The following is a 24,308-nucleotide window of genomic DNA, read 5'->3' on the forward strand; positions in this document are numbered from 1 at the left end:
TAATTTCCCCGGGTATTTTTTTTAAAATTTTGTGAGTCATCACAATTTTGATAGGTTAATTTGAAGAGGTTTTATCGTTATTTGCGGGTTTAAAATTTTTATATATGATAGTTTTAATGTTTAACTTGTATTTTTAGATTCCCGAACTTAGTTTTATTAATTTCCATGACATGACATGACTGTGAAAGTGTACACAATATATACACATGAATTTAATTGTACTACCTGAAATTAGAGAAAATATCTGACAAAACATTTATTTGTCATCATGGATGAATGCATTTAAAAGACAACATCAAATTCATTCGATATATTACCATCTAAAGCAACTATGAAAATGAAATGATTTTGAACAAACAATTCCTTGATAATTTGGTTACTGGGAATGATCACGTTAAACACAATTTTTGTAGAAATTCTGAGAATCAGTCAAAATTCTGAGAAATCACAGCAAAGCCACACGCAGCGTATAGCTTTGAGATTTTTATCGTTTAATAGTTAAATGTTATCGTAGTTTAAAAAATTATCTCGAAAGGAAGTCAAGTATCCGCTGCTTGTCTGAAATTGATTACTCTGAAGTTTGTGGTTACAACTTTGATACACCTACTTCAAAATAAATGTCAAGGTTCTCTTGCATCCAGTAAATAATGATTTGTTAGATTTTAGACAAATATAAGTATCTTTGTAGTATTAATGAAATATCTAGTCAAACAAAATATATCAAAACTAGCTTTCGTTTATATTTGGAGAGAGAAAAAATAAACATTTGAAGCTAAGAACTCGTCCGAAAGAAATGTTTTATATTTTATAAAATAACACTATTACTATCCTATCTAAAGGTTATAGTTTGTAAAGTTGTTTTGGTTTATTTTTGCAGTGATTAGTTTTGTTTATTTTATTTTATTTTCCCACGAAAATCCATCTTTGCATAGAGTCAGGTTATTTGAAAGTATACTGCAAGACAACATAAAAATGACAAAGACAAATGTATCATACATTTGACGTATGCAATATTCAATGGATATTAGTGTGTTATACAATTTTTTTTTTGTATTCGTTATTTAAAAAGAACTATTTTAGGTTATAACTTGCAAAGTTATCATTTATCATTAGAATACTGAAATAATGAGCCTATCATTGAAAAAGAAATTTTGAATTTAAGAAAATCAGAAAATCTAATACAGTAACTCGTTTATACATTTAGATAAGGAAGAGTGGCTATGAGTTGTAGTTTGAACCACTTGAGTTGAGCTGTAAGGGGAATAGTAATACCAACTTTTCGCAGACAACGAGTTGAATATGATAAAACTACTATATCATTCATACCAGATTTATATCAAATATCAGTGGTATTCTAGTGTTTACGTTGTCTTAAACGTCCTACTTAGGTCATAATTATGTTACCTTATACGACACCAGTACTGGAGCGGACTTGAAAATGTTGAATTTAACTTTGATGAACATGTTTCATAATCGAGCTAAAATGAACATGTGTGAAATAATCTAAGATTAACTGAGATAGAAGCATCTCTAACAACTAATCTTTTTTCCTTCAGAATCGTAAATGCGATCTCAGAATGCTTTTAGGACAGTTATGATGCAGGTGTCTAACTGTTATTAAATTTTAAGAGTAAGCGAAAAAAAGATAGATGAAACAATTTAGGCGTTATCACTCTTTTATTTATTAACAATAACGATATAAAAGCCCTACAAAATAACTGTGAAGATGATAACGAACTTCTGACGTAGCTTATAAAAAGAAACGAATGTCAGTAATAATTGTTTAGTCCCCTGAGGAAGCATAACAATGAATTCGTGCGTATACCTGATTTTAATTTCTTTTTGGACATTCTGTTCAAGTGAACCTGAATGCTCCAAATTTCATTACGAGGAAAGAACTCTTGAAAAAATTATAAAAACTGAATTCATTGTTGAAAGGCTAAAATCAGATGTTTCAGAAAGGGATGGAATCACAAAAGCAGCGTTGGAGAAAAATCAAGAAGACTTGGCGAAAATCAAAAACGACCTTATAGATTTGGAGGATAGGCATGACAAAGAGTGCAAAGCGATAACGGAAAAAGGTTTGATATATTTTATTTGTCGTGAAAATGTTTTAAATTACTAAAATACACTTTTATATTTGAAATTAAATTACCTATGTTTATTTACAAACTGTAAAATGTACTACTATATCTATATATTTTGGCGTCCATGACTATTAAGGGACATCGCAAGACAAAGCGAAGTTTATTCTAGACAATGCGCTACAATGCTAGACAATGCGAATAACAGTCAGCAAAACGAAATGGAAAACTGCACTGTCGTTTGGTGATGTCGCGTTGAAATCGGCTTCATATTGCGGCGTTTTTTTCCAGTTTGTTTTTATTTCGTGTATACGCACGCGAAAAATAAGAGAGCGCGGATGCAATGTTTTTCATGTGACAACTGAGACACAAAGTAACAAAATTTCAGTGTTGTTACTTTTCGATTAGCATGCGCACCCCGTTTAAACATTTGCAATTGGACCCCACTAAAAGCAATTGCCGGGTATAATGTTACTAAATTATCTGTGTGATATAATCATAATCGCGTCATCTTTTTGCGACAAAACAATTTTTTTATCGTCACATCAAAAAACAAATCCATCATTTCGTCTTGTCGTATTTGAATGATTGAAAAATCATTGCGATTTTAAATTAACAAAATATTGTAAAGTCTAAAGTAATTGTCAGTAAAACTGAGGTGCCATGCTTCAGTTCTTCATAACTTTTAGAAAACATACGACTATTTTATCATTATACGTGTACTACTGTTTTTGAACGCTACAAAACTATAGCTGCATCCTGATGTACAAGATTTATGCACAGACGATTGGGGGTCAGATCCTGCCAACCCCAACGTGATATGCCCCTGTAACACAGTCAAAAATATTTCAATATTTAAACACGAATTGGACATTTGTTACAACGATAAATCTGGTTTTCAACATATTTATACAAATTATATGAAAAAATACCGTATCTAGCCCATCAAGTCTCAAAGTTACGACAAAGTAAAGATTTCAGAGTCCAAAATGTAAACAGTTCAACCAATTCGCGACCTGAGCCTAGAGTATGTTTGCGCTTTCGTTTCGTTTTTGAGCCGGGACCCAACACTATAATTCTCTCATGACTAAACTTGTATTAAAATTGTCACTTTCGGGAGACCAAATATGACCGCCAAATTCAAATATTTATATCGTACATTATATAGAATAAAAAAGAGGGAAACAACACACTGTGCATCTTGGTAATAGTTTTATTACAAAGAAAATGTCTTTTCAACGAGCGCTTGCAAACAGCTTACACGCGGGAAATGACGATAGAATGCTCGAGTAGTCGAAAGCAAGTACACCGGGAACTCTTTTCTAATTGCTTAGTTACTTTCGATTTTAATTAAAAGTTGATTTTCATATTAAAATGTGATGTATAAATGTTTATTCTGATTGCACCTAGTAGATAATTCGATATTCTCTTGATTTACACCGAAAAATTCACGATAAGGTTTATTTAATAATGATTTATCACGTTTTATTAGTTTTGGGAATTCGTGTTTACATTTTGGAGTCTGCAATCTTTACTTTATTGAAACTTTATGGTATTCGGTATTTTTTTCATATATGTAAAAATTGTTTGCAAAACAGATTAATCGTTGTAACAGATGTCCAATTCATGTTTAAATAATAAAAAAAAATTTGATAGTGTGTTTACAGGGGCGTATCACGTTGGGGGCAGGATCTGATCCCAAAACGTCTGTGGATTTATGTACAAATGAGTACTCCCCCATTAAAGGGCTATTTTATCAGTATGTTTCAGCAAAATTATCAAAATGTCGCTTCGCATTGTCGAGTGTAGCTACGTATTTATGGGCCTCGCTTATCACTAGCGGCCGTCACTTCGCACTGTCTGGCATCGTATCGCATTGTTGCCTGTCACTTCGCATTGTCGTATTTCGACCCTCAATGCGACGGACGACATTATAACTAGTAACTGTAAATTTTATTTACACAATAATTACGTAACGAGGATTTTTATACTTTTTCCAATTGTCAACCTTATTTGAATCATACATATTTGCTTCAAATTCTTATCTAAACTATTTAAAATTGAATTTCACTTGTTTATTTACAATTTATTCAGTCTATTTTTAAAGTGACATATAAGGGTATAAAGTGAATAAACATGTGAAAGTCAAAATAAGGTTACATTTTGCCATGATTCCTTTCAATTTTATAATACAATCCGCGTTAACGATAAATAACTCCCTTGGTCCAAGGAAATTTCTATAAATATCCATTTACCTTACATATAACGTTTAATTTAAAAAACGACTGGGGTAGTTTTTATATATTTTAGGCAGATTTATATTATATCCTTAGCATTTTTCAATCGCCATTATAGCACTCAATCTTTTGAAATATATAGTAAATTCAGCTAAACTTGATATCAGAATATCACTTTGATTGCAAATAATAAAGTAACGAGGAATTCTTTTCAATTTATTTTGCAATTCTAAATCTTGTGACCAAAGCATATTTGTGTAATGTCATTAATTGAATGTTAATTATGTAACTAAAGCAAGTTAATCAAAAACCCGAACGTGCGGCGTTAGTTCGAAACATTTAGAAAGAGAAAACAAAATAAAGTCAAAAAATGCATACGTGTTTATGATATCATACTTAGGACAACAACATTTAGAATGCATTCAATTTTTATGACTTGTTTTGACAAAACAAACTTCTATTTTGTGTTTTTCAACAAGTGCCCGAATTTTGATTAATAAAATGTCATATTTAATATGCTCTTAACTACAGCGTTCTTCGTATGTACATGCTCTTACATCAATCGATAAAGTAAATTTTTAATGATATTTGATTTGCATGATGTTATTCTAGATTTTAATAATGAAAAACGGGTTATTTTGAATATGAAATTGTAGAAGGGAAATTTAAAGAAAAATCATTTCTGAGTTTCACTTGATTAATTTAAAAGAGGCAGCTATTGTCTCTCAAGGTTCCATTTCCCACAGTAATGCACTTTTGTTCTTATAATCATATGTTATATTCTGCAAGATCTTTTATTTGTATACTATACTATTATGATAATTTCATAACATCATACACTACAGCTTCAGCGGTTGCCCTTTAGAGCCAGTAATTTGAAGAATCTCAAATCCCAGCAACAGGTGAGACATTGATATTTACTACAACGCATTTCGACAAGAACGCCGGGCTATGATAATAGAACAGGTAATCTACACAGCAGCAACTAGAGGGTTATATCTTATTCACGTGTCAATTATGTGTGCATCCCGACAAGAGAGTTTTTAATTAACTTAGTGCAAGGTCGACGATGATAGTAAATAACATGTACACGGATATGGAGGTAAAATGAACGGCGCTTGCCGAAGAATGGTAGATGTTTTGGTACTTGATACAAATGAACAAGTGCGCATAAAAGTCGGCAATTTTTCAGGCAGCACTGTCTTCTGGGAAAATTCGTCTGGTACACAATATTTTTTTCCGGAGTTCTGATTAGTATTAAAACGTACGTGCTGCTGGGAGTGGTGATGTGTTAAAATGCATGTTTTTTCAAAAGACTACAATAATATGATACTTGTGAGAAATATATAGAAAGTACAGGCGGAAAACACGTTTGTTGTTGTTGTTGTTGAGTTGTTGTTGTTGTTTAGGCAGTTATTTTTGTCACAAGCAATTAGTGTTAATTAATCAACCGTCAATCACAGTTAAAAAATTTGTATAAATACGGAAAACTGTGTTCAGATAATACACTAATACCTAAATTTACTCATGAGCTTGTAAGTTTTGTTACATCATACTTATCGTTTGTTTCCTTTTAGTTTTGTTTTAATTTCGTCCTTGTAAATATTGCGTGCGAAACTGAATATTATAAAACTAGATAACTTGAATGTATGTTACACTTTGCATAATGATAGACATAAATTGTAAGTAGAGATAAATCTTAGTTTGAATCTTGTCTTTTCAAACTATTCAATATAAATTGTTTCCCATGTTAGATGTATTGTGTACTTAGATTTGTATAACAATATTATGATCTTATACTTTTGCTAATTGATTTGATACTTTTGTTAATTGATCTGATACTTTTTCTAATTTATATGAAACTTTTGCTAATTGATGTGATACTTTTGCTAATTTATATGAAACTTTTGCTAACTGATTTTGATACTTTTGCTAATTGATCTGATACTTTTTCTTATTTATATGAAACTTTTGATGATTGATTTGATACTTTTTTGCTTATTGATCTGATACTTTTTTCTAATTTATATGAAACTTTGCTAAAGGGTTTGATACTTTTTGCTCATTAATCTGATACTTTTTCTAATTTATATGAAAATTTTGCTAATTGATTTGATACTTTTGCTAATTGATCTAATACTTTTGCTAATAGATCTAAGATGTAATACTTTTGCTAATAGATCTAATACTTCAACTTATTTACTTGTATGCCACCTATTGCGCCACGTAAATATTGACAGTTTTCTTTCTGATTGGCAAGTCAAGACATATTGTATAGTTAGAATTGTACATGGGAATATTTTACACATGGATAAACATGTATTGCATCTGAATTATGTTCATTGGACGATGCAGTATTCTATACAGTGAGTTGACAGAACGCTTAAATGTGTATTAAAAATGTACTACCAAGTAATAATAATAATTTAAAACACTGATTTTAACTTGTTTTCAATTACAAATTCGTTTACTGTTCATTTTCGTTATCAAATGAATATTAAACCTCTTCAACAACACTCTGATATTGATCATATTTGACATATGTACATTATATGTTTAATTTTATTACCTTTATACCTTTATATAAACATGTTACATGTACTAACTTGCAAGTAACTGATATGTTAATATATATTTATATCACTCTTTGTTTAATTGAAAACCTGGTTTTATTTCGGACTGTAGGGCATATATTACGAATAAAACATTGGCATTATAACATTGTTTTGTTGTTTTCTTTAGCTTACACTTTGTATGTCTGGAAATTAAAATCTTTTGATTTCTAGAAAAGGGGAAATTAAAACAAAATGAGAAAGGTTACAATGAACAGTCTTGGTTTGAGAAAGATAATGTAATGTGCAACATCTCTCATGCCCTCTAGCACCGATTTGTGCAGCATTATTTTATCTCCATTGATGGAATCAATGCTCAAGTACGAGAAAAATACAACAACACTTATATTAAGAATGAGGTAAGCTACAGCATTTTTTCACCTGCTTTTGTGAGTATAAAAATCTGAATAAAGAGAGATAAAACAAAATTTAAGAACGTGAAACTTGTAGTCTCGGTTTGAATGAGTTTATTCAGCAAAGAGTGTGCAACACATTGAAGTAAACACGAAACTCAATGGTTGGCCAGTGGATATATACCTTAAAATGTACTTTTTTTACGTATCCCTGATTCAAAAGCTGATATAATATATTCTTTAAAGTTTAAAACTTGAATTCAAAACTGGCATTTAATTTTGTTTGGTTAGAAATGAGAAAGAAATACGTGGTAAATTAAATATGGTTAATGCACGTTTCTCGTGAGTCTGTAGGTAGCATTTAATTTCTGAGCCTGCATAGTATCGCTTTACATCGCATTATGACGATTTTACAGATCTTTTTAAACCAAATAATTTTCATGTAAAGTACATAGACATTTTATGTCTATCTTAATTGCTTTACCTGTACCATTACAAAGCAATGTCAAACGAGCAATTACAGTGCTGTTAAATGCATTGTTGGTCGCAATTATGCCTGTGAAATTGCCTATAGTCGCGTTTACCCGCCCCATTTCATATACCAGCAATACGGAGATTATCTTCTACATTATCGTTTCAAACCCAATAGATTATTCGTTAATCCTTAATACACAGTATCAGACAGATCTGTAGTTATATCATACCATGATCGGTATTCTAAAGTTTATCGATTAAGCGGATTACAATTTAGATAATCAATAAATTGTAAATAAGAATACTACGTTATAAAAATGGAAGTACTGATCCTTAATACATTTTTACAAAGCTAATTGATGAAAGAAACCTAATGGTGATCATCTTGGTTTTTATTTAAACATAACGAGGTCAAATAAGATGCTTAAGCAAAATCATTATGACATTTAAGGTGTAATTTTATATGATGCTGTTTAATGTAATCATATTGTTTTAACTTTGCATGGTGTCCATCATAGAACAGCATCAGTGACCTGGTGGATGACCGCCTACAGTTATGGTCTACCGTACAAGGAGACACAAAAGGATCATACAAACGGTTGTTTATATGCCCGAAAGAATTTCGGGCATATTATGTTATACCCCCTGGTGTCCGTCTGTCCGTCCGCCCGTACAAACCAGAGCTACATTATGGGATTTGGTCTATTGTTCTCATAACAATAGATGTCTTTGATATCATTCATTCCGTTTCTCTTGTGGGATTATTTTCTGCATTGTGGGGTTAAAAAGAACAAAAGAAAAAACAAAAGAAAACCCCATAACGTAGCTCTGGTAAGAACATCCGTCCGTCCGTTAGCAATTTGGTTTCCGGAGCATAACTTAAGTTCCATTTGGCCCACAGTATTCAAACTTTAAAGGATGATTGCACATATTGGATAGAAGACCCCTATTGATTTTGGGGTCACAAGGTCAAAGGTCAAGGTCACTGTTACCCTAAAACTGAAAATGGTTCCCGGAGCATAACTTAAGTTCCATTTGGTCACAGTATTCAAACTTCATAGGATGATTGTCCATATCGGGTAGAAGGCCCCTATTGATTGTGGGGTCACAAGGTCAAAGGTCAAGGTCACTATTACCGTTAAACTGAAAATGGTTTCCGGAGCATAACTTAAGTTTCATTTGGCCCACAGTATTCAAACTTCATAGGATAATAGCCCATATTGGGTAGAAGACCCTTATGGTTTTTTGGGGTCACAAGGTCAAAAGTCAAGGTCACTATTAGCCTGATACTGAAAATGGTTTCGGGAGCATAAGTTAAATTCTATTTGGCCCACAGTATTCAAACTTTATAGGATGATGGTCCATATTAGGTAGAATACCCCTACTGATTTTGGGGTCACAAGGTCAAAGATCAAGGTAAATATCACCTTTAAACTGGAAACAGTTGTCTTTCAATAACTCAAGTATTAATCAACCTGCAGCTGTAACATTTTATAGGATTAACAGCTTTATACCCCTGACGTCTTTTCGTCCATCTTTTGTAGCATTTTTACTTACAAGATAACAACTTGATGGTGGTGCTTTGAAAACAGCAACTGTATATATACATAAATGTTGTTCAGCTATAAAGGAGGATTGCTTTTTGAAGGAGGTAATATTGTATTTAATTCCCATGTCTTACAAATGCTTCATCCTTGCGAAAAGAAAAAGTACTTTCGGGCATATAATGTTCCGCCCAGCGGTGCTCTTGTTGTAAATGGTGCTTGTAGCTTTTCGCATGTTCAGCATGAATACGACAGTTTCAGATTTCATCAGACTCCGGTTAATAGTTTGATTTTACAGGGTGATGTTTCGTGTAATACTTTCCTAAAGCTGTATTAGGTTGTACAATGCGCTCCAACGTGTCACCTACATACTTTAAATGATCATAAGGTAGACGCAAAACACATACGTACGTACATAAAGTCTGTCATCGTATGGATCTGAAGCATAGGTAACGCAGCATTATTTTCGATGTTTAAAAATGTGATAAACAAGATCAACATAGAAAGGCGCGTGGATGAATGCATTCAATAAACAACATCAAATTCATTCGATATATCACCATCTAAAGCAACTATGAAAATGAAATGATTTTGAACAAACAATTCCTTGATAATTTGGTTACTGGGAATGATCACGTTAAACACAATTTTTGTCGAAATTCTGAGAATCAGTCAAAATTCTGAGAATCACAGCAAAGCCACACGCAGCGTATAGTTTTGAGATTTTTATCGTTTAATAGTTTAATATTATCGTAGTTCAAAATTGTGTACCTAGGCCCTATCTCGACAGGAAGTCATGTACCTGGTGCTTGTCTGAAATTGATTACTCTGAAGTTTGTGGTTATTACTTTGATACACCTACTTGTTCCGTGAGATAGTGATCGTTATTGTCGGAATAAAATGTCAAGGTTCTCTTGCATACAGTAAATAATGATTTGTTAGATTTTAGACAAATATAAGTATCTTTGTAGTATTAATGAAATATCTAGTCAAACAAAATATATCAACACTAGCTTTCGTTTGTTATACTTGGAGAGAGAAAAAATAAACATTTGAAGCTAAGAACTCGTCCGAAAGAAATTTTGTATATTTTATAAAATCACACTTTAACTATCCTATCTAAAGTTTATAAAGTTGTTTTGGTTTATTTTTGCAGGTTATTAGAAAGTATACTGCAAGACAACATAAAAATGACAAAAACAAATGTATCATACATTTGACATATACACTATTCAATGGATATTAGTGTGTTATACTTTTTTTTGTATTCGTTATTTAAAAAGAACTATTTTTAGGGTATAACTTGCAAAGTTATCATTTATCATTAGGATTACTGAAATAATAAGCCTATCATTGAAAAAGAAATTTTGAATTTAAGAAAATCAGAAAATCTAATACTCGTTTATACATTAAGATAAGGAAGAGTTGCTATGAGTTGTAGGTTGAACCACTTGCGTTGACCTGTAAGGTGAGTAGTAATACCAACTTTTCGCAGACAACGAGTTCAATATGATAAAACTACTATATCATTCATACCAGATTTATATTAAATATAAGTGGTATTCTAGTGTTTAAGATATCTTAAACCAGAGGGTTTTGTCCTACTTGGGTCATAATTATGTTACCTTATACGACACCAGTACTGGAGCGGACTCGAAAATGTTGAATTTAACTTTGAAGAACATGTTTCTTAATAGAGCTAAAATGAACATGTTTGAAATAATCTAAGATTAACTGAGATAGAAGCATCTCGAACAACAAATCTTTTCTTTCTTTAGGCTCGTAAATGCGATCTCAGAATGTTTTAAGACAGTTATGATGCAGGTGTCTAACTGTTATTAAATTTTAAGAGTAAGCCAATAAAGATAGATGAAGCAATTAAGGCGTTATCGCTCTTTTATTTATTGAGAATAATGATATCATAAATCAAATAAAAGCCCTACAAAATAACTGTGAAGATGATAACGAACTTCTGACGTAGCTTATAAAAAGAAATGGATGTCAGTAATAATTGTTTAGTCCCGTGAGGAAGCATAACAGTGAATTCGTGCATATACTTGATTCTAATTTCTTTTTGGACATTCTGTTCAAGTGAACCTGAATGCTCCAGATTTCATTACGAGGAAAGAACTCTTGAAAAAATTATCAAAACTGAATTCATTGTTGAAAGGCTAAAATCCGAGCTTTCAGAAAGGGATGGAATCACAAAAGCAGCGTTGGAGAAAAATCAAGAAGACTTGGAGAAAATCAAAAACGACCTTAAAGATTTGGAGGAAAGGCATGAAAAAGAGTGCAAAGCGAAATCGGAGAAAGGTTTGATATATTTTATTTGTTGTGAATAACTTTTAAATTACTAAAATACACTTTTATATTTAAAATTAAATTACCTATGTTTATTTACAAACTGTTTTGTAAGATGTACTACTTTAGCTATATATTTTTGTGGTCAACGACTATTAAAGGCCATCACAAGACAATGCTAGACAATGCGAATGGCAGTCGACAAAACCAAACGGAAAACCGTACTGTCGTTTGGTGATGTCGCGTTAGAATGGGCTCCATATTGCCGCATTCTTTTATTCAGTTTGTTTTTATTTCGTGTATACGCACGCGAAAAATGAGAGAGCGCGGATGCAATGTTTTTCATGTGACAACTGAGACACAAAGTCACAAAATTTCAGTGCAGTTACTTTTTCAATAAGCATGCACAGACTGTTTAAACATTTGCAATTGGACGCCACTAAAAGCAATTGCCGGGTATAATGTTACTAAATTATCTGTGTTATATAATCTTATTCGCGTCATCATTGTGCGACCAAACAAAAGTTTTACCGGCACATCAAAAAAAACCATCATTTCGTCTTGTCTTATTTAAGTAATTGTAAGTAAAACTGAAGTGTTATGCTTCAGTTCTTCATAACTTTTAGAAAACACGACTATTTTATTACTATACGTGTACTACTGTTTTTTGAACGATACAAAATTAGCTGCATCCTGATGTACAAGATTTATGCACAGACGATTGGGGGTCAGATCCTGCCAACCCCAACGTGATATGCCCCTGTAACACAGTCAAAAATATTTCAATATTTAAACACGAATTGGACATTTGTTACAACGATAAATCTGGTTTTCAACATATTTATACAAATTATATGAAAAAATACCGTATACCATCAAGTCTCAAAGTTACGACAAAGTAAAGATTTCAGAGTCCAAAATGTAAACAGTTCAACCAATTCGCGACCTGAGCCTAGAGTATGTTTGCGCTTTCGTTTCGTTTTTGAGCCGGGACCCAACACTATAATTCTCTCATGACTAAACTTGTATTAAAATTGTCACTTTCGGGAGACCAAATATGACCGCCAAATCTTTTGAAATATATAGTAAATTCAGCTAAACTTGATATCAGAATATCACTTTGATTGCAAATAATAAAGTAACGAGGAATTCTTTTCAATTTATTTTGCAATTCTAAATATTGTGACCAAAGCATATTTGTGTAATGTCATTAATTGAATGTTAATTATGTAACTAAAGCAAGTTAATCAAACCCCGAACGTGCGGCGTTAGTTCGAAACATAGAAAGAGAAAACAAAAAAAAGTCAAAAATGCATACGTGTTTATGATATCATACTTAGGACGACAACATTTAGAATGCTTCAATTTTTATGACTTGTTTGACAAAACAAACTTCTATTTTGTGTTTTTCAACAAGTGCCCGAATTTTGATTTATAAAATGTCATATTTAATATGCTCTTAACTACAGCGCTCTTCGTATGTACATGCTCTTACATCAATCGATAAAGTAAATTTTTAATGATATTTGATTTGGCATGATGTATTCTAGATTTTAATAATGAAACCGGGTTATTTGAATATGAATTGTAAAAGGAAATGCAAAGAAAATCATTTCTGAGTTTCACTTGATTAATTAAAAGAGGCAGCTATTGTCTCAAGGTTCCCATTTCCCACAGTATGCACTTTTGTTCTTATAATCATATGCTATATTCTGCAAGAACTTTTATTTGTATACTATACTATTATGATAATTTCATAATTTCATAACATCATACACTACAGCTTCAGCGGTTGCCTTCAAAGCCAGTAATTTGAAGAATCTCAATCCCAGCACAGGTGAGACATTGATATTTACTACAACGCATTTCGACAACAACACCGGCTATGATAATACAACAGGCATCTATACAGCAGCAACTAGAGGGTTATATCTATTCACGTGTCAATTATGTGTGTATCAGAACAAGAGAGTTCAAATTCAATTAGTGCAAGGTCAAACGACCGTAAACAGCATGTATACGGATGGTGGTAAAATGAGCGGCGCTTGCCGAAGAATGGTAGATGTTTTGGTACTTAATACAAATGAACAAGTGCGCATTAAAGTCGGCTATTTTTCAGGCAGCACTGTCTTCTGGGAAAATTCTTCTGGTACAAATATTTTTTCCGGAGTTCTGATTAGTATTTAAAAACGTACGTGCTGCTGGGAGGGGTGATGTGTTAAAATGCATGTTTTTTCAAAAGACTACAATAATATGATACTTGTGAGAAATACATGTATATAGAAAGTACAGGCGGAAAACACGTTTGTTGTTGTTGTTGTTGTTGTTGTTTAGGCAGTTATTTTTGTCACAAGCAATTAGTGTTAATCAACCGTCAATCACAGTTAGAAATTTGTATATACGGAAAACTGTGTTCAGATAATAGACTAATACCTAAATTTACTCATGAGCTTGTAAGTTTGTTACATCATACTTATGGTTTGTTTCCTTTTAGTTTTGTTTTAATTTCGTCCTTGTAAATATTGCGTGCGAAACTGAATATTATAAAACTAGATAACTTGATGTATGTTACACTTTGCATAATGATAGACATAAATTGTAAGTAGAGGTAAATCAACTTAGTTTGAATCTTGTCTTTTCAAACTATTCAATATAAATTGTTTGCCATGTTAGATGTATTGTGTACTTAGATTTGTATAACAATATTATGATCTTATACTTTTGCTAATTGATTTGATACTTTTGTTAATTGATCTGATACTTTTTCTAATTTATATGAAACTTTTGCTAATTGATTTGATACTTTTGCTAATTTATATGAAACTTTTGCTAACTGATTTGATACTTTTGCTAATTGATCTGATACTTTTTCTTATTTATATGAAACTTTTGATGATTGATTTGATACTTTTTGCTTATTGATCTGATACTTTTTTCTAATTTATATGAAACTTTTGCTAAAGGGTTTGATACTTTTTGCTCATTAATCTGATACTTTTTCTAATTTATATGAAAATTTTGCTAATTGATTTGATACTTTTGCTAATTGATCTAATACTTTTGCTAATAGATCTAAGATGTAATACTTTTGCTAATAGATCTAATACTTCAACTTATTTACTAATATGCCACCTATTGCGCCACGCAAATATTGACAGTTTTCTTTCTGATTGGCAAGTCAAGACATATTGTATATTTAGAATTGTACATGGGAATATTTTACACATGGATAAACATGTATTGCATCTGAATTATGTTCATTGGACGATGCAGTATTCTATACAGTGAGTTGACAGAACGCTTAAATGTGTATTAAAAATGTACTACAAGTAATATTAATAATTTTAAACACTGATTTTAACTTGTTATATTTCAATTACAAATTCGTTTATTGTTCATTTTCGTTATCAAATGAATATTAACCTCTTCAACACTCTGATATTGATCATATTTGACATATGTACATTATATGTTTAATTTTATTACCTTTTAAACCTTTATATAAACATATTACATGTACTTACTTGCAAGTAACTGATATGTTAATATATATTTATATCACTCTTTGTTTAATTGAAAACCTGGTTTTATTTCGGACTGTAGGGCATATATTACGAATAAAATATTGGCATTATAACATTGTTTATGTTGTTTTCTTTAGCTTACATTTTATATTTTTGGAAATTTAAATCTTTTGATTTCTAAAAAAGGGAAAATCCCTCAAGACTAATAAAAACAAAATGAAAAGGGTTAAAATGAACAGACTTGGTTTGATTGAGTTTTCTCAAGACAGATAATGTAATGTGCAACATCTTTCATGTCCTCTAGCACCGATTTGTGCATTATTTGTAGTCTCGGTTTGAATGAGTTTATTCAGCAGAGAGTGTGCAACACATTGAAGTAAACACGAAACTCAATGGTTGGCCAATGGATATATACCTTAAAACGTACTTATTCTACGTATCCCTGATTCAAAAGCTAATATAATATATTCTTTTAAGTTTAAAACTTGAATTCAAAACTGGCATTTAATTTTGTTTAGTTAGAAATGACGAAGAAACACGTGGTAAATTAAATATGGTTAATGCACGTTTCTCGTGAGTCTGTAGGTAGCATTTAATTTCTGAGCCCGCATAATATCGCTTTACATCGCATTATGACAATTTTACAGATCTTTTTTAAACCAAATAATTTTCATGTAAAGTACATAGACATTTTATGTCTATCTTAATTGCTTTACCTGTACCATTACAAAGCAATGTCAAACGAGCAATTACAGTGCTGTTAAATGCATTGTTGGTCGCAATTATGTCTGTAAAATTGCCTATAGTCGCGTTTACCCGCCCCATTTCATATACCAGCAATACGGAGATTATCTTCTACATTATCGTTTCAAACCCAATAGATTATTCGTTAATCCTCAATACACAGTATCAGACAGATCTGTAGTTATGTCATACCATGATCGGTATTCTAAAGTTTATCGATTAAGCGGATTACAATTTAGATAATCAATAAATTGTAAATAAGAATACTACGTTATAAAAATGGAAGTACTGATCCTTAATACAATATAACAAAGCTAATTGACAAAAGAAAGCTAATGGTGATCATCTTGCAATTGGTTTTTATTTAAACATAACGAGGTCAACTAAGATGCTTAAGCAAAATCATTATGACATTTAAGATGTAATTTTATATAATGCTGTTTAATGTAATCATATTGCTTTAATTCTGCATGGTGTCCAGCCTCTAACAGCATCAGTGACTTGGTGGATGACCGCCTACAGTTATAGTCTACTGCCTTAATAATCTACAAGGAGACACAAAGGGTCATACTAACGGCTTTTGTAAATGGTACTTGTAGCTTTTCCGCATGTAATATTTCCCTAAAGCTGTATTAGGTTGGAAATGCGCTCCAACGTGTCACCTACATACTTTAAATGGTCATAAGGTAGACGCAAAACACATACGTACGTACATAAAGACTGTCATTGTGTGAATCTGCAGCACAGGTAACGCAGCTTGATTTTCGAGGTTTTAAAACACAATATACCAATTTCTAAAGCTACCTAAGCACAGAAGAGAAATCGACATTAATTTTGTTGTTAGCAAAACTCTGTGCACAACTGGATCCTAAACAAAAGTGAATTAAATATGGTTCAACAGGAAAGATAAAAGTAATTATAAATACTTCAATCAAATATTTTATTTGCTGGTTTCCTTCAGATTAATTTGCTTTTTACTTCTGAAATCATTTTGATGTGAAATGCGAAGATCTTTTTTTAAAAGCCCTAAAAGACGTACAAAACTGCAAAATTGAGAACATTGCGTGCTTAATTTGATAGAGCCTGTTCTTAGACTGCTATAAAATCTTCAAACACTAAGAAATCACAAATTTGTCATGAAAATTAATTAAAATGACTTAAAATGACTTAAAAAAGTAAACTTTTTAAAGATTTATGAATGGTATTATGTACCTATGCTTTAAAAGGAAAGATTCGAATGTTAAATTGGTTAAAAGTTAGTTGGTTTTTTTTTTGTTTGTTTTTTTGTTTTTTTGAAGATAAAGCGAATTGGCCTTAAAGTCAAAGGAAATACAATATGGTTGTTTGGACAATATATAAGCAAAAGAAAACTTTGAAATAAACATGAAATATCAATTGTATAATAGTTTTATAATTTAAAAAATCTTTGTCATTTGCAATCAAAAATTGTAATAATAAGAAAACAATTCATTATAACCCCAAAATTAAGAAAAACAGTCCTAAAATAACTACAGTTAGCATTTTATACCTCCAACAGCAACGCGTATAAACAAATATCAACTTACCCTACGCAAAATTATGGAAAGGCTAGCTGATAAGCCATGCCAAATACAACAATTGAATAACTTGATCACTTAATTGGACTAGCACATAGCCTATTTATTTCTTTACTTGAATGAAATAAGCTTTAAATCTTTAATCCATTTTAGTGAATGAACTTTCAATTACATGACATAAAAATGATCCGGGGTACATGCATGATTAGTGTGATTTATCCATTTGTCATGTTTTAAAGATATTGAATCTAACGCTTTTAAAGATTCTATAAACTATAAAATGCTGCAGATTGGTTTTTAAAATCATCTATTTATGTTAGAGGTCATGAAAAGTAAAACAAAGAGTAGATTTGCTTTTCATATAATTTTTTTGTCAAAGACCTTAATGTACAATGACAGCAGACAGTGGAGGGCATACACGTACATAAACAAGAACTTGTAATGGTTTTATGTATCCGATGCTATAAAAAGAAGGCGGTAGTTTTGTTTCTGGGTAAATAAAACATATTAACTGTGAATTTAAATATCAACTATAACGCCAAGCTCTATTTGCACATACGAACATCTTTCATTATGTTCTCAGCATTCTTTATTTACTCCGAATCAATTATATTATCTGTGTTCGTTCTATGAATCCTAATAATGTAATGTTGAATGGGAAGAACAGACATATCTTTATATATAAATGTATGTAGTATTTCACAACAAAATTTAAAATGAAATCAGTATGTTTCAAAATTAAAGGTAACTTTTGTTCTATCGCTGGTTTTTAGTTATTCCCTTGATGTATTTATACTGTCAGAAACACAAACAACAACACTTTAATATCTTTGGTATTATACATGTATTAAAAACTGAGATATCAACAAACTCTTGTCCGCGTTTTCCTGTGCCAATTCATTCATAACACAATATTTGCAGTAAAATCCCGATATATTTTTGTGTGTACGAAGTGTTATGTCCCCTATTGATTTGCAATGGGGTCAGACCCCTTCTCCCACCTTTTTAATAATTAAAATGTTGAAGTGTTCAAAATGATCATTGAGTTTATCATGCCATCTCGGTATATTTCAGCATATTTTTGTATTGAAATGTTATTGAAACCTAATACTGAACATAATTATCTTTTCGCTATTTTAATCTTTCCTTCCCGTTACTGCTATTTAGATTCAGCATCCTTATATGGAACAGCCAATCTATGATCGGCTTATACCTATTTGTTCAGCATTATCCAATAGAAATATTTGTTCTTAATTTTACCTTTCTGACAATTTCTCAAATAATTTACACAGAAAATATTTTTACCATAATTAGTTCAGATAATAGGAATTTAATGAAGCTACACTCTACATAAACGTTTTCGTTCTTCATTAGTTAAGAGATAACTGTGTCAAGACTTGGCTAAATAAATGGCAGACCAAATGATCATTATGCTCCTAAAATAGCAAATACTAATTAATTATTAAATGACATGGATTGAAATAAAAGCATTAAGATAATGGTTTTAGAAGTGTAAGAGTCTTTATACAACATTCAAGTTAGAGTAGGACACAAACCCGCGGCTGTAAAGTTAATGTTTTTTGTCTTTTTACAGGATGAGAGCTTCGTTTAAGTTATGAGTTAAAATGATTTAAAACTTTAGATTATCCTTGTCATGTGTCGATAATCCAAACAAAAGACCCTTACAGGAGCCATTATTCAAAAAGGAAGCGCCTATTCACATTGATCGATCACGTGATTTTACCGGTGTAATGACAAAGCGTTTTTTAAAAACGGCTATGATACAAGCATGAAATTGATTTGTTGATTATTTTTTTTATTTGCTTGATCTGGGACAGAAAGTTTATCTTCTGTCCCAGGCTTAATTTTCAATTTTATTAAACTCCATCCTTTTATATCATAACTGGTATTTATTTTATCAAAAATATCTTCCTGATTAAATTTTGACAAAATAATGAAAATATCTTGAATCTAATATCAAAATTATTTTAACGTTCCGATATGTATTCTTTATTTGGTTGTTGGCAAGTATCTGTAATTTATTTTTCAATGTAATATATTTGTAAATATAGGTCTAGGCCATTAATTCATATACACTTCAATAAACAGTATCGAATGTTGAATATTTGTAGGCCTATGTAAAATATTCCCATATAGTTTAAGAAATGTTAATCATTTTGACTGATCACTTTTGCAGATATTTTCACAAACTATTTGAAAAATCAAGATACTGACTTTATTATCGAATCAATAAATACTAAAACTGTGTGTATCAATGTGGTGCTCGACGTTCTTTTTTATGGTAGATAGAACTCATTAAATGTCATTGCTACATTATATATGTTGTATTTACAAGTTATCAGTAAGACGTGAATCTGGTCATTATATTGTTTGAATAATATGAAAAAAGATTTTTAGCATTTGAAATAGAAGAGTTTCTAATCGACTCCATGTTCAAGAATGCCATATATTCTCTCAAAATATTACTGTTGACACAATGCCTCTCTTTGTGTTGTTTGTCAGTATGCTACATGTATATAGTACCTTCACAAAAACCGACATACCAAGACTTTTAGATAGGTAGACAGAAAGTACAAATGTCTTAATCCAGATTAATTCCTTAATATATATGAAAGTTGAAATGAAATGTTATAATCCTTAAAGCATAGATTGCTTTCCGATTATCTTATGTGTTGTACTAATCTTATACAAGGTGATAGTCACTTGACCTTTTGTTAAATGGATAGCATAAAACATACGTAGATCAGTTGGGCAGCCAGTAGTTATTTTAATGGCCAGACTGCTCAGATGTACCTACTAAAGTTAAGTTGTACACTAGTGATAAATGCTTTGCATTGTCGCAACAAAGGTTGTGGTACATTATACATGTCATGCGCTGATTCGGAGAAGGGGGTTGGGGTTTATGACATTCTGGGGCTTTGGTAGTTTGCTGAACTCTTACTTCCTTCGTTTTAGCCAAAATCATGCAAAAATTTTACTCACGACCCCTTCTGGAATATATATGACCCATCGTCTCCTCGGACCCGTACCTGCATGTTTTAGTTAATTTACATTTTGAAACAAAAGAGAAACTAAGTATTATTACAAAATACAAATGATTTACAGAATTTGTTTTATAATTTAATGTAATGCATATATTTGAGGTACAATGGCATGACTTAAGGTCATTGTGTACTTAAAGCAGCATGCCTCCAGATTCATGCAAATTTTCACGAAAATTTTAAAAAAAAGTTTTAATAAATAAAATATTTTCAAGTGAACAAAGAAAGTAAAACAGCACTTTCAATCCATGTAAAATATAAAAATAAATGTCAAGAATAAAAGACAAAATATGTATAAAAAATCGCTTACTACGTTATAGTTACACAATACAAATATGATGATAAATACAGTAAAATTAGTCTTTCATGTAACATGAAAATTATTACTTGATTTTTTATAAATATTTTTTTTACTTTTCTTAAAATCTTAGTTCAATTATCTTAAGGTTGATTTTTTTGAAATTGTTTGGCTCATCTGGAGACATGCAGCTTTAAAATCATGAAAACATAGAGGCATAATTTTCAAATTCGCTTAAAAAATTATATATTCGGGAGGAACATTTTAATGCATGTATATTATCAAATAATTTTCATAAAAAATATATATAGGATACTGAGATTTACACTTAAATCTTAACATTTTTTTTTTACTTATTTCCCCTTACTAACTATCGTTAGTTAAAATAGAAATTTTTTACCAAAGAATTTGACTCATTTTTCAAAGCAAAATATATCAGAAATCCTATCATGAACTGAAATAAATTGTGCATATACATCCTATGTTTCATTTTGTATTTATTACAATGAGGTTAAATATCTTTATATAAAAAGAACTCACCTATGTGATTGCTATCATATATTTAAACTTTATGTTTAAACCTTATTTTAATTTTATCATTTTCGTTTACATAACATGAACAATTATGAGTCAAGCATCTTAGGTAATAGAAATTAAATAAGCATTTAACGAACTTTTTCACAAGTTCATGTCCGCAAATCCCACATGTGTACGAGCTCTCGGTTCCCGAACGAAATCTAGCGAGTCAGTAAGTTCTCGTCGGTGTAAAGTTTTTGGTCTACCATGAAGCACGGCACTAAAATCGGCACTAGTTTTTGGAAACGACACTTGTCGAGCACTATGTTTTGGACGTTGCACTGTAAATAAATCACTTTGAATATCGCCGTTTACGTCGGCATTTCCATTTGCGATGAACGTGACATCGTTTTCTTCACTTTTAAAACTGTTTGAGTATAAATCAGCCTTATGGTCAGAGACATTAGCTGTCGCCGTTTTTCGTACGGATAAAAACCCATCCGAATCGATGGGTACAGACTTTATCGTTGCAGCTGACGATTTTCCAGACCAGCTTTGTGTTCGTCCAGGATTAGATAAAAAAGAATCGTTGGCTTTACACACGGGTCCCCTAGCAATTCGAAGATTTCTAAACCCTTTGCCGGAGTGACTTGTAGATCCTCCGAAACTATAAGTAGATGAATGGACCGACCTTGGTGTTTGAGTCCGAGGTCTTTCTCTAGCACTATCGAATGGTGTAATACTTAAATTTAAATTATCTTCCACCGATTGTGACGGCTTAGGAAAATATCTGCCAGGGACACGGATATTCCTCTGAAATGCCGGTCGAACAGGTAACGCATCACGTTTTAATTGTTTTGCTCCTTTGGCAAGGGTTTCATTTTTGTCTTCCGATGATGTATTCAAAATCCCTTGTCCTGGAAAATTTAGAGTGTTAGTAATTGCAATCTCCCCTTGATGCATTTCCGGCACTTTCTCATTCGAAACCTGCGGAAACAAATTCGTGTCTATGTCATTTGTATTCCTCCTGGTTATCACAAAAGTGTTAAACACTTTTTGAGATCCGAAAAGTTTTAAGAGCAAAGAAAAGGGAAGAGGTTTAATTCCACGTTCTACCTTCGTTGCCGACACGCGATTGTAATTGTCGCGGAATTTTCTCCAATCTAAATGGTTCTTTCTGAATCCGTCCGCGTCTAAATCAATATTAAACCCTTCTGTCATAATAGTTTTCACCAACTACCCGGCTTAATGTTATAATGGGTTTTAAAAAAAATGGTAGTGATATACACAAGAGTGATTTATACATTCATTTCATTCAGCTTAACAATAACCGCTGTAAAGTTAAAGCAAGTGTGTAATACACATAGTCTAATACTTGACGTATCTTTTGAAATCAAACAAAACGAACGGCAGAAAAATTTATTAATTTAATGGAATTTGTTAGCAAGCTCACAAATGTATCCAATTATTGTTTTCACAAACTTTCTATCCAACGTACCGATGTTGTTTGTCCCGTTCAATTTCGTTAACCGAGAAAACTAACACAGCAAAACAATATTGTGAATAAGAATCGATGGGTTAATTTGTATTTTATGTGCAGTCCCTATAAATAATACAAGATTCCTACGTTTAAGACAGGGAAAAAGATACGGGTTAATGAATTTTTGAATGCTTTGCAAATACTTTATTAGTTATAAACTTAACATTACATAAAGGCTATATACTTGGTATTGATCTTGTTAATAGATCTATATACTTAACATCAAGTTTATCAAACAGTTTGATCTAGTCCGCGCCGTTCTACAGTTGTTAACTTCGATGTATTAAACGCCTAACGCAGATGTGTGTATTAAATATAGTCGGAATTTTATAATTCACGGCGATTATCGATATTCCAATGCCAAATTAGCAGATATACGCATTCACAATCACAATCTATCTTATTTCACATGTCAATACGTTTGTTAATAAAGGTTACAGTTGAAATGATCTCGGATAAAATTACACTTTTATTTGAGAAAATGAAACGGTTTTGTATTAAAAGAATAATTTACTGAAGTTTTTGCTACATTATTCAGTAGCTTAGAGAGTCCTTTATCCGAAAATATTTTGGTCTACTTTGTTAAAATTGAGTTTCATGTTGAGCCTCTGTAGTTTATTAACCAACTGTAGAATAAATGTCTGAAATTATTGAGACGTACTACAATGTACGTACGGTAAAAGATACATGCTACCTTAATGTTAGAATAAACAGTTTGAATTATGACAGATAATTAAAATCATAGTACTTAATTTGTTTTCCATTATAGAAAAGTAACAGGTCCACATGGTTAGGATCAGCTGGCTTTGAATCTATAAGTTAAATTTCACATGCCTTGTTTTATCCCATTTGTTCTATTACATCAGAGCTTAGTATTGATTACCTGCCCTTTGAATACACAAAGAATTGAATACCTTCCGTTTACAACCAGACTACGAAGACTTATATTACACATCCTAGCTAATGATTAGCTAAGGCCTGAAAATATCTGAGAAACAAATCTGATATACTACGATAAAATTAATGAAGAAAACATTTAATTGATAGCAATTTTCAAACATTTCAAAATAAAAACAGGATCATATTTTTTTCTTCAAATCACATTTTTCTTCTTTTCTTTTTCTTTCTTCTTCTTCTTTCCTTCTTCTTACTTCTTCTACTACTTCTTCTTCTTCTTCTTAATTAACATGTAACTTGCAACAGCTACTGCCTTTGAAAATAAAATAGGCCTACAAGTTAACATTTAACATGTTTATTTTTTGAACCATGGAATATGTATTCTGATGGAAATTTGAAAATATAACGGGAAATTATCCGATTTGATACCGGAACAATGCATCATCAAGTTTGGTCCTTGACGTTTGTCAGGGTTTGAAATGCCGGATGTAAAGGTCACGCTTTTGTCGCAGTTTTTTGCAATTAACTGGTGCATTACAATCCTTCCTCACGAAACTGCAGACGAC

At 31.4% G+C, this 24,308-nt stretch overlaps 1 protein-coding gene across 1 annotated transcript; it reads left to right on the plus strand.

Moving 5' to 3' along the window:
- The first annotated feature begins 1,759 nt into the window (after positions 1–1,759).
- LOC132757406 (uncharacterized) lies at positions 1,760–15,242 on the plus strand. The gene is made up of 2 exons (XM_060748678.1): positions 1,760–2,081; positions 13,389–15,242. The coding sequence occupies exons 1-2, from the start codon at positions 1,808–1,810 to the stop codon at positions 13,790–13,792; spliced, it is 678 nt and encodes a 225-aa protein (XP_060604661.1). The 5' UTR covers positions 1,760–1,807; the 3' UTR covers positions 13,793–15,242.
- Positions 15,243–24,308: the final 9,066 nt, after the last annotated feature.

This window comes from Ruditapes philippinarum, unplaced genomic scaffold (assembly GCF_026571515.1).
Source record: "Ruditapes philippinarum isolate M1 unplaced genomic scaffold, ASM2657151v2 ctg6085_1_1_1_1, whole genome shotgun sequence".
NCBI lineage: Eukaryota > Metazoa > Mollusca > Bivalvia > Venerida > Veneridae > Ruditapes > Ruditapes philippinarum.

Bases quoted from the DNA above. Each gene is read 5' to 3' on its own strand.
- LOC132757406 (XM_060748678.1), top strand. From the start codon at position 1,808: ATGAATTCGTGCGTATACCTGATTTTAATTTCTTTTTGGACATTCTGT. The intron at 2,082-13,388 runs GTTTGATATATT...CATACACTACAG, and splicing joins CAAAGCGATAACGGAAAAAG to CTTCAGCGGTTGCCTTCAAA.